The 12173-nt window shown below is 38.9% G+C and overlaps 1 protein-coding gene across 1 annotated transcript in view; it reads right to left on the bottom strand.

Moving 5' to 3' along the window:
• The window catches only part of LOC107730546 (SH3 and cysteine-rich domain-containing protein 2-like), a 17563-nt gene extending 5600 nt beyond the window's left edge, over nucleotides 1-11963 (bottom strand). The window contains exons 1-3 of the mRNA XM_016541401.1: nucleotides 11912-11963; nucleotides 10265-10344; nucleotides 10028-10079 (exon numbers count right to left, since the gene is read on the bottom strand). Coding sequence (XP_016396887.1) covers nucleotides 10028-10063 — 36 coding nt within the window. The 5' untranslated portion in view covers nucleotides 10064-10079; nucleotides 10265-10344; nucleotides 11912-11963. The remainder of the gene's footprint in view (nucleotides 1-10027; nucleotides 10080-10264; nucleotides 10345-11911) is intronic.
• Between the last annotated feature and the right edge of the window lie 210 nt (nucleotides 11964-12173).

Here is a 12173-nt window from a genome sequence, read left to right as displayed (position 1 = left end):
ACAGACTTATTTGACATCAAAACAAACATTTTAAAAATGCTGTCTAATCGCTCTCGCGGTACTTTGATGTCACACAGAACGGTCTGTGCTGTGCTGCTTCAAGTCCAACACCTATTGTGTTTTGTTAGGAGACACGCAACAGTTCTTCTGTGGCTTTCAATATCAAGCAGCAAAACGAACTGTTTTGTTCAGCTAAAAATAGCTGGACGGAGTGGATGCAGATGAGACCGGAAGCCAGACCCATAGAATTTACAAATGGCCACGCCCATTTTTACAAGAAAAAGGTAGATAGGTAATATTTTAATTTACACAATTTTGCTAAATCAAACACTATTGTGTCTAATATGTACCACAGTATTAATATTCTTATTGAACTGTTGTAAATAAATATCACATTTATTTATTTAGACATTTGCAACTAGTCAGTATTAAAAAAATACTGGGAAATCACTCCACGTAACCCTACAAGAGTGATTACTGATAGGGTCGCCATGATTTTGCCAAGTAAGACATGTTCCTGGATCAACGTCTTTTGTTGATCCTGGATCTACATTACTGTCCAAAAATATAGACTAAACCCAATCCCTACCCCTAAACCTAACCTTACCCATAATTTATTCCTAAAATCAGAGGGAAATGATAGCTGATTAACAAGGGTGTAGAAGCACCTAATCCTGATCGTAAGCCTAAAACAGATATTTCCTGAAAAGTTATCCCTCAATTCTGATTGGTTAATTGGAATGTTGTTCCAGGATCAACAAGGATGTTGATCCAGGAACATGTTGTAATTGGTGAAATCATGGTCACCTTACTGATAGACTGTCTGAAAAAAGTGTCATGTTTTAGAGACAAAAAAACACCCACTGATTTTTAAAGCTGCTACATAGTAATGACGTTCTACTTCGAGGACCTTGATAGAAATGTAGTTGAGTAAAAAGTATGATATTTTTCTTTCAAATGTAGTGAAGTTAAAGTCATAAGTTTCCAGAAAAAATAATACTCACATTAAAGAGATACTCAAAACGTGTACTTAAGTACAATACTCAAGTAAATGTACTTCGTTCTCCGCTGATGCCTCTGTCTACCTCTGATGAAGTGGCACCGCTGGTGTGCATACACTCATAGAAAACAATGTGTTTGACTGGTAAAGACATGGCTTGGTGCCACCCTATAACACCACTTCTGAAAAGAGATTCAGATCCACTGAGACGTCCCGGATCCTGTTCTGGCAGGAGTCCATAAAATACAACTGTATGGGTCCCTCAAAGCTGACACTTTAAAAACCATGCAAAATGTATACAATAGTGATCCATCCCAGTGGATGAACGAACCTCTTCTAAAGTGAAACAATAGGAGTGTGTATTAGAACAAGTACTAATATTTTAAACTCCCTAGGGTCGAGACAGAGTGGAGACCAAGGTGGTACTGGACAAATAAAGTGCGAGGGCAAAGCCGCAGGCTCAGCAGACCAAGGTGGAGCTGGTGGGAATGAGGACAAAGGTGGAGCCACAGGGACTGAGGACCACAGTGGATGCAAAGGGCTGGAGGGCCCAGGTGCTGCCAAAGGCCCGAAGGTCCAAAGGCAAAGGTAGAGCCAGGGGTACTATAGACAAAGGCAGTGCCGGAGGGATTAATGAGCTGGAGGAAGAAGAGGTGATAAGGAATCATGCAGGAAGGGCTAAGGCACTGAACAGAACTAGAGTCACTAGAACTGGACGGGATCAGCTGAAGATTTAATTGCAAAGCAGTACATTTATTAAATGAAAGCAAAAGCACTCTGAACAAACCAGTTCATGGCAGCAGGCAGAAGACTGATCAAGCAGGCAGGGGTCAGAATCTAGGACAGTCTGCAGGGAACCACATCCAAATTTTGAGACAAGAATTGAAATCAGACAGGCAGGGATTGAACGATGGGCACACAGTACCAACAGGGAAATCCAAGCTCACAGTCAGGGACAGGCAGATGGGTCAATGTGGTTAGACAGTCCGGACAGGCAAACAAGCTCCAGCACCAGAAATAGATCAGACCACCTTATTATGCATCAAACAGATAAACAAATATTTTTTCAGTGTTAAAGGGATAGTTCACCCAAAAATGAAAATTCTGTTATTAATTACTCACCCTCATGTCGTTCCAAACCCGTAAAACCGTTTATCTTCGGAAACCATTCATCTTCCGAAATTTGTTCATCTTCGGAACACAAATTAAGATATTTTTGATGGAATCTGAGAGCTCTCTGACCCTCCATAGACAGCAATGATATTTTGAAATCAGACAGGCAGGGATTGAACGATGGGCACACAGTACCAACAGGGAAATCCAAGCTCACAGTCAGGGACAGGCAGATGGGTCAATGTGGTTAGACAGTCCGGACAGGCAAACAAGCTCCAGCACCAGAAATAGATCAGACCACCTTATTATGCATCAAACAGATAAACAAATATTTTTTCAGTGTTAAAGGGATAGTTCACCCAAAAATGAAAATTCTGTCATTAATTACTCACCCTCATGTTGTTCCAAACCCGTAAAACCGTTTATCTTCGGAAACCATTCATCTTCCGAAATTCGTTCATCTTCGGAACACAAATTAAGATATTTTTGATGGAATCTGAGAGCTCTCTGACCCTCCATAGACAGCAATGATATTACCACGATCAACGCACAGAAACGTAGCAAGGACATCGGTATAATAGTCCATGTGACATCAGGGGTTCGACCGTAATTTTATGAAGCTACGAGAATACTTTTTGTGCACAAAGACAACAATAATAACATAATTTATTCAGCAATTATTCTCCCTGAGTTACTGTCTTCCACCATTTTGGAGAGTACCCCAGAACGTAATCAGCATTGTTTATGTTTAGTAGACAACGTGCGCATGCTGAACGTAAACAACACTTGAGTTGTGCAGCCTGCTCTGATAGGAAGGGTCTAATCATTAATCTCTTAATGTTGTATAAGGCAAATCTGCAGGACCGGGCCATTGTAGCAATATGGTCTGTGAAGCTTAACTGATCATCAATCACAATTCCAAGGTTCCTGGCTGTCCTGGAAGACTTCAACCACTGGAGAACCTTAGGAATTAGGCTCTGGGTGGGTGAAGGGCAGAAACTGCATGTGGACCAATGAGAAGTCCTGTCCTTCCCGGGCATGGTACCAGAGGTCTTCTTTGTGGCCTCTAAGAGGTGTCTGGCCATTGTTTTACTATCTTTAGGTGTAGGACAGTTTGTTTGTGTTAGTCCACTAAGATCTAATCAAAACGTAGCAAACACAGTGGAGAAATTAAACGACAAGGAGAGACAGGTGAGGTTACGATGACAGCACTGAATAAAAGCCTGGACCATGAGAACGGCCTTCAGTTCCCTAGGAAGGAAATAGAGGAGGTTGGTAACCCAGGAAACTCATAAACAGGGGAGACCAGTCCAGATCAGTGGAAGGTAGATTATTTATTTTGAGCACAGACTGAGCATGCACTCACAAACCACCCTGCAAACAAGTTGAGGTTGAGGTTCATACGCTGAATCTAGATATCTGTGTGAGTCTACATGATCCTGTCCAAATAATTTCTGCATAACGACTTAAAAAATGTCAAAATATTAAAGCAGGACAAAATTTAATGCAGTGGTGTTCTAGGGCTACTATAAAGTGAAGTTATTAAATCTAAATAATGTTCTCAGAGATCAGCCTCTGGATGAGATCAGTGAATCAGGACATTACATGATGACTGAATCATCAATAAGTAACTACAACTATAACTATCACTAGCATATCAACTATGCTTCAGAAACACACAGTTATAGCAGCCAGAGAAACATTAAAGTTAAGAAGTCAGGGACAGCACTGAATAAAAGCCTGGACCATGAGAACGGCCTTCAGTTCCCTGGGAAGGAAATAGAGGAGGTTGGTAACCCAGGAAACTCATAAACAGGGGAGACCAGTCCAGATCAGTGGAAGGTAAATTATTTATTTTGAGCACAGACTGAGCATGCACTCACAAACCACCCTGCAAACAAGTTGAGGTTGAGGTTCATACGCTGAATCTAGATATCTGTGTGAGTCTACATGATCCTGTCCAAATAATTTCTGCATAACGACTTAAAAAATGTCAAAATATTAAAGCAGGACAAAATTTAATGCAGTGGTGTTCTAGGGCTACTATAAAGTGAAGTTATTAAATCTAAATAATGTTCTCAGAGATCAGCCTCTGGATGAGATCAGTGAATCAGGACATTACATGATGACTGAATCATCAATAAGTAACTACAACTATAACTATCACTAGCATATCAACTATGCTTCAGAAACACACAGTTATAGCAGCCAGAGAAACATTAAAGTTAAGAAGTCAGGGGCCCAACTAAAGCAAGCGCTTACCTCCATAATGGTGACTTCAAACTTTATTATTTTCAATAATACAGCGCTAAGGCTTCCTGGAGGCTAAGTGAGGGCTGCCCATGCAGGGCCAGTGCTAAGGGGCCAACGTTTTGCCAATGAGCAAATTCTCAGGGGCCCTGCGCTGGCAGTCCAAAGGGCCAGTGCAGGCTTGTTTGCAGAGTAACAGATGTTGCCACGGCAGGCCAACAAAACTGTTGACGAATGGCTGCCAGTGAGTTCCTCACACCCGGCTGGCATGTGAGTCTGGAGGCATGACCCCACTGGAGAAAGGCAGCGCAAATCAACACAGGAACAAAAAGAAGACCTACCAGGCACCCCTGGGAAACTTTGACTTCTGTCAGAACTTGTTTGATGTGAGACTCAATCCCCCAGGTGACTGCCCCCACCACACGGCCCTAAGGCAAGATGGTATCAAGAGGAGGCATGTTAGACAAGGGAGCAAAGTGGCGCGACAGCATGTCAGATTTACAATTTTTTGAGCCTGGTTTGTAAGATATCATGAAGTTGAAGTGTCCAAAAAAACAAAGCCAAATGAGCCTATGGTGGAATGCCTGTCCCCTCCAACCAATGACACCACTCCTCCAGAGCCAGTCGTAGTGAGGCCAAAGGTGAATGCTTAGTTGTTGTTTACCAGCACACACTCTACACATGCAGCAACATCTTGATGAGAACCGCGGTCTGGGTAGTGTGTCCAGTTCGCCAGTTGATGAAGTCCCTGGTGTGGATTTCCAGGTTCCCTCTGCTCCAGGCACAATAACTGGATAGCAGGAAGGTCCATGGTGATGGAAGGAACAACAAACAAAAACAAACGTAAACAAAAGAAAATGCCTCAAAATAAAACACTGTTTTGGGTCCTGTCTTCTGTAACTGAATATTGTTAATTAGAGCTCACGAAGATGAAATAAAAAGAAAATAGTCTTTAATCAAACTTACACAAGAAATACAGAGAAACAGGTTTGCAACACATCCAAAACACAATGTTAGACAGGACACTGAACACAGGAATCATACAGGGACTATAAATACTAAGCCAAATGAATACTAAACCTAATAGGCTTATTAATAGACTGGAGGTGAACTGAATACAATGATCACACGTACTGGTAAACTAGGTCAAGCAAGACACTGAAGACAGAATTCAAACAATACATAGAACATACATGTGACACAGTTCTTTTTCAAATCCATACAACCAAATAGTAGTCCTGCAGTGCTATAGCTCTGTGGCTTTGAAGCTGCATCTGAAGTGGCATTTACATGCATTTGCACAATTGCTCAGATGCTTCTCAGAGGTGGCATAAATGTGTTGTCATCAAGACAGGCTTATTTGAGTCCGAGTCCAGGCAGAGACTTTGAGTAGGTTGAGCCAGAGCCAAGATCACAAGATGGCCAAAACAGAGTTCCTTAAAAAGGTCTGAACAATTCACGTGTGAATATGCTTTCTTTTGAATTGAATGACATCAGTGTCATGTAAACCTCCACAGGGCACATATAGTGTCTGGCCTCTAGTACTGCAACACTGACATAAGTGCATGTACACAGCAATTACAACAGCCCACATAAAACTGGAATGGCAGCCCTGCAGTGGCCAAGTCTTAGCCTAAGCCTTAGGCCATAGCCTTAACCGATAACTCATAATAATAACTGATAATAACCCATAACTATTCATGCACTGAGTTTTAGTATTGGTACCAATTCTCAGCCTTAAGGGAGAGTTCACACAAAAATGAAAATTTTGTCATCATTTACACACCCTCATGTTGTTCTTAACATACGAATTTCTTTATTCTGTTCAAAAGAGGCTATTTTGAAGAATGTTGGTAACCAAACAGTTGTAAGTAGCCAATCACTTCTATAGTATTTTTTCCCCCAAACTTCCAAACTTGTCACAGATTAAGTCTGGATTTACTGTAAAGAACAAAGGGCTTTTCAGACATACCCAATGTTTGGAGGTTTAACCATGAAAACTCCCTCTAATTCGTCTTTAGAAATTACTGACATTGACTGAATTACTAAATTCAGCACTCTCATGGAAATATGATAATATTTTGTAATTATCATTTAGAATCAGAATCATTCAGTGATTCAAATCAGAACAGGACATTGATTTCTTACATGTCCTCTGTAGAGGACACCAGAAAAATATGTTTAGCAGACATTGTGGGAAGACAAAAAAAATAGGGAAAGAAATTGTATATTAATATTACTATGAAATTTAAGATAAAAAAAGTGCCTACTAAAGACAATAATTTGCACCGCAAGTCTGAATAAAAAATTAAAATAACTAATTTTAATAAAATAATTAATTTTATCAGGTGAATATGTATCATGTCCATTACATAATCAGAGAAAACATATATAAAATATCACATTTGCAAAGAAAAAAAATCAACAGTAACAGGACAGCCAATCAGGATATTAAGAATATTGTTTTAGGGAGCTTGCTTAGCAATATGCAGCAAACCAGGAGTTTTAAATCATTTTTTTAATGTCAAATTATTATTTTATTATCTGTTTTTTTTTATGCTATTTTATTTTACAAAATGACACTTCATGCAAAGACCTTAAGCATGGGTGTTCAATTAAATATTGGGGCTAAAGCAGAGGTGTCTGAGAATTTTTCTCTAGAAGAATATTCATATATTTAATCTGATGAGCCAAACAGACAATCGCTCACGATCTTCTCTCCACTTTCTGAGGCAGAAGTCTCTAAACTCATCCTTTCCAATCATCCTACTACTTGTCCGCTTGATCCAATTCTATCTCATCTCCTTCAAGCCATTTCTTCTTCAGTTGTGCCTGCACTCACATCATTAACATGTCCCTTCACACTGATGGTTTTCCCTCGGAATTTAAACAGGCTCAGATAACCCCACTTCTTAAAGGGTTAGTTAACCCAAAAATTAAAATTAGCCCATGAATGACTCACCCTCAAGTCATCAAGAAAAATAACCATATTTAAAACGTAATAATCACTTTAATCTAGCTTGCGCTCACTGTTATACACGGAAGCAGTTCCGGGCGGATGACGTATGAGGTATGCCCTTCACCCATTTAATGGATGGGCGCTTTTTATTTAACTTATTTTGGACTGATGCATGCAACACCCGCTGAGTGGCATTAAACCGCTTGAAAGATCAAAGACAATTTTTAATATAACTCCGACTGGATTCGTCTGAAAGAAGAAAGTCATATACACCTAGGATGACTTGAGGGCGAGTAATTTATGGGCTAATTTAAATTTTTGGGTGAACTAACCCTTTAAGAAACCCACTCTTATCCCAGCTTTTTCAGAGAACTACAGACCGGTATCCATTCTTCCATTCATTGCAAAAACACTTGAATGAGTTGTGTTCAACCAAGTCTCTGTCTCTCTCACACAGAACAATCTCCTCGACAGCAACCAATCTGGCTTCAGAAGTGGTCATTCAACCGAAACTGCCTTACTCTTGGCTGTTGCAGCCCTAAGACTGGCAATAGCTGCTTCCAAATCTTAAATACTTATCTTGCTGGATCTGTCCGCTGCTTTTGACATAGTTAATCACCAGATCCTCCTGTAAACCCTGTTAGCAAAGGGCATCTCAGGAACTACACTCCAGTGGTTCGAGTCTTACCTCTCAGATAGGTTCTTCAAGGTATCTTGGAAGGATGAGATGTCCAAGTCGCAACATCTAGCTACCGGGGTGCATCAGGGTTCAGTTTTTAGACCACTTCTCTTCTCTGTCTACATGGCATCACTAGGTTGTGTCATTGAGAAACATGACTTTTCATATCACTGCTATGCTGATGGTGGTTTCAGCAAACCCATCACTTCATTGCAATTTCACCATTCGGCTAGGCGCATCAACCATTATAAATTTCACAGACAATTTGCAAATTGTTCATCAATTTGCATTGGCTACCAGTACCTGCTCGCATGAAATTCAAGTAATTGATGTTTGCCTATAAAACAACCATTGGCTCTGCACCACTTTACCTAAATTCACTACTTCAGACTTATGTGTCCTCTAGAAGCTTGCGTTCTGCAAGTGAACAGCACATTATAGTGCCATCCCAGCACAAAATAACTTTCATGGACTTTTACATTAACTGTTCCCTCCTGGTGGAATGACCTGCCCAACTCAATCCAAACAACTAAGTCCTTAGTCATCTTCACGAAATGGCTAAAAACACATCTCTTCCATCTACACTTGACTCTCTAACACTAGCACACTTTTTTCTATTTCTATTTTATCTACTTGTTTTCTTTTCATTTATTTACTTAAAAACTTGACCCTCTAACACTTGCACTCTCTATTCTATTCTTTATTCTAATTACTCGTTTTCTTTTTATTTATTATGCTAAAAAAAAATATTTCTACGTGTACTGTGTTAGACTAACCAAGACTTGTCACAGCACTTACATATTATTGCTCTTTTGTTAGTTTGATTGCTTCTATTGTCCTCATTTGTAGGCCACTTTAGATAAAAGCATCTGCTAATGACTAAATGTAAATGTAAATCTAAGAGTAAAAAATGCATACCTGACCAGAAAGACAGAGCTGTGAAAATGTAGTGAAAATATTCAAATCCATGGTGTCATCTGGCTACAGAATCACTGTGCCTTTTGCATCTCCTTAAGTATCCTCAAAATACAACATTCTCCAAATGGAAGCATGAAATAAAAAGCTGACATTGCATTAAACATCCTAGACCTCACCTAGGGGGTTCATCAAACCCGGAACAGAGAGAAATTAGTATGAAAGACCCTTGAAAAGAGGATGCCCTTGAAAGACCCTTTCAAATACCCTTGAAAAGAGGATGTTTCTCTGAACAGAACTGACTTCAGAATTTATTGATGGCATTTTCTTTTCATACTACCTCCATAAAATGACTAATAAAATAATGTTTATAAGTACAGCACTGCTTTGTGTTTCAAAACCACGTTGCTGTCTAAAGTTCTAAATATTTTAATATCAGAATTTTCCAAAATGATTTCAACTGCTGATTTCAATTTTCCCCCTAAAATGATTTAAAGAACATTAATGAGTATCTTTAACCTAGTAAAAATCCTATGCTATGATTTATTTGAAATACATTATTTCATACTAAGTATACTTCAAATCCATGAACATATTTATTGACATATCACATAAGACTTACAGATATAAAATTATAATTCAATAATAATACAAGCTTTATTTGGAGTATTTCTTTATTGCACAATGCACATTTCTTAATATTATGCCTAAAATGTGTTTTAATATTACTTGTAATAAGGACTGTATGATATCTGTATAATATCAGTATTTAAATACAAGATATTTAAAGTGTACCTGAAGTATGCTTGCAATAGTTCCACTTCAGCACAATCAAACATACTTCAGTATATCTTTAGTTGGGCCTCAGTATTACTTCCGCACAATTAAAGTACATTAAGCACAAAATTAGATCCAGTTTAGTAAACCAAATGTACAATTGCAGTGTATTTTTAAGAACATAAATATGTAAATGTATTTGTAGTATACTTAGCACAAACTAAATGTATTTCAAATACATTTTAGTATATATTTTTCACTAGGGTAGAGTTGATCTCCCACTCCTTCTACTATGCTGCTGAGAATATAGAGCTCTTTGAACATAAATACCCACCTTCCACCATTCTTCATTAGAGTCATCAGTCACCATAACTCTGTCACCAGGACTGAGATTAAAACAGAGAGAAAAGCCAAATGTGATGTTTCTAAATCATCTGTGTGCTTATATATGGGAATGTGTTAATAATACATTTAAACACACAGACATATACTTTCTGTCTCTCTCTCTCTCTCTCTCTCTCTCTCTCTCTCACACGCACACGCACACGCACACACACACACTGTTACTTACTGTAATTCTAAGTCATTTTGCTCTTGAGGGAGGAACTTGTAAAGTGCCACGTAAGTATGAATGGGGTGAACTTTAGGAACCTTAAGTGAAAACACAATTCAATATCTAATCAGTAGTTTATTGCTTTATATTCCTTTAAAGAAATATCAGCTGTGGTATATTACTGTTCTACTAACATGTTTGACAAAATAACCAAGGCATTTCAACAAAAAACCTTTGTTGTTTGTTTGTTGAAAACACAGTGATCAAAATTAGAGAACAGTAACCACTGTAGCATGAAAGAAGATTACAACTAAAATTTTTGAGGGTTACCGCTGTCAAAAATTAGTAGAAAGTGTAGAGGCCCTTGCTTTGAATGACTTCAGCACATCTGCGGCAGCAGGACATCACTAGTTTCTTACACTGTGCGGCTGTGATCTTGGTTCAATCTTCTTCCAGTCTCTTCCATAATTCGGTGACTGTAGTGGGTTTCTTAGCAATGAAAGAAGGATTTTCAGTCGGGTTTAGATCACAACTCTGGGCTGGCCATTTCATTATTTTAATGTTTTCAGCTTCAAGGAACTGCTTTACCCATTTTACTGTGTGACAGGGGGAATTGTCTTGCATGAACATTGCTGGCTGATTGGGAGATCCTTGCAGGGAAGGAACTGTATGTTGCTGAAGGCAGTTCTGTTAAACATTTGCATTCACCCTGCCATGTATCTATATAAGAAGCCCAACTCCTGCTGCAGAAAACATTCCCCAAACCATGACACTTCCTCCTCCACCTTTCACTGACTTCTTTACGCACTCGAGGTTCAGTCTTTCCCAGTTTAATGCCGAACAAAATGATTTCCATCAGACCCAAATAAATTAAACTTACTCTCATCACTAAAGTGAACTTTGGACCAGTTCACCTCTCTCCACACAACATGTTCCTCCCCAAAGGTTAGTCTAGACTTTTGATTCTCTCTGCTGATGAAAGGTCACTGCAGAGTCCGTTTTCAGTCCAACTTCTCTTAAACATCCTGAGACAGATCCTTAGTCTATTCAGCACTGAACTGGAGAGCAATTCCAGCTGCAGTGTTGACATGACTCTTCATCGGTTCCCCAACGACCAGCCTTTTTTGGGGGGACTTGAATGAATTAGGGTCAATGTACACCTGCAATATTCTAGAAATCACAGATTTGGAATGACCAGCTTCTCTTGCAATGGCTGAAAGGGTCATCCCTTTGGCCTTCATCAGGACAACCTGCTGTCGCATGGTTTCAGTCACCTTAAAGCAGCCTGCCATCTTGCAATCTCAGTGAAAATTAGAGGAATGCTGCCAGTTAAATAGGGTTTGTCATATAATTAAGAAAAATAGCACTAGGTGCCAGATTAACACCAATAAATGGGAAGTATATGTAAGTGTTTTCTAATTTTGATCAGAGTAATTTTTTAAATATTTCATTTGTTTTTTTATACTGTGCTTCAGAATACATTTAGTTTATGAAATATGCTTAAAAAACTGCCCTTCTACTCCTGTTAGGACAAGTTCAAATAGGACTAAGCAGTAAAATTTAGGACCCTGAAATTTAGGAAATAGTGGGTTATTCTCTAATTTTGATCTCTGCAAAACAAAAAACTACAAAAACTGTCACAAATACACAGAAATGTCACTATACCTTGGAGATCTCATCCAGTTCAGAGTTGACATTCTCAGAAAGTGAGACATCTGTAACTGAAAGTAGTGGAATGATGTATAACTATGTTGTTATCAAGCAACGCTGGACATTGTGTTGTTAGTTCAATAATGCCTAATCTGTTTGTCTACAACATTAAGAGTCTGTCAGGGTTGATCTCAAAATATTATAATTATTTGTATTGTTCAGAGGCAGTGGTTCTCATCTGGGGAGTTGCAACCCAAAATTTTGGGTTATGTTCATT

The sequence above is a fragment of the Sinocyclocheilus rhinocerous genome, unplaced genomic scaffold, assembly GCF_001515625.1.
Source record: "Sinocyclocheilus rhinocerous isolate Xijiao unplaced genomic scaffold, SAMN03320098_v1.1 scaffold3354, whole genome shotgun sequence".
NCBI classification, from domain to species: Eukaryota; Metazoa; Chordata; class Actinopteri; order Cypriniformes; family Cyprinidae; genus Sinocyclocheilus; species Sinocyclocheilus rhinocerous.
This window is presented reverse-complemented; position numbering and strand designations above follow the sequence as displayed.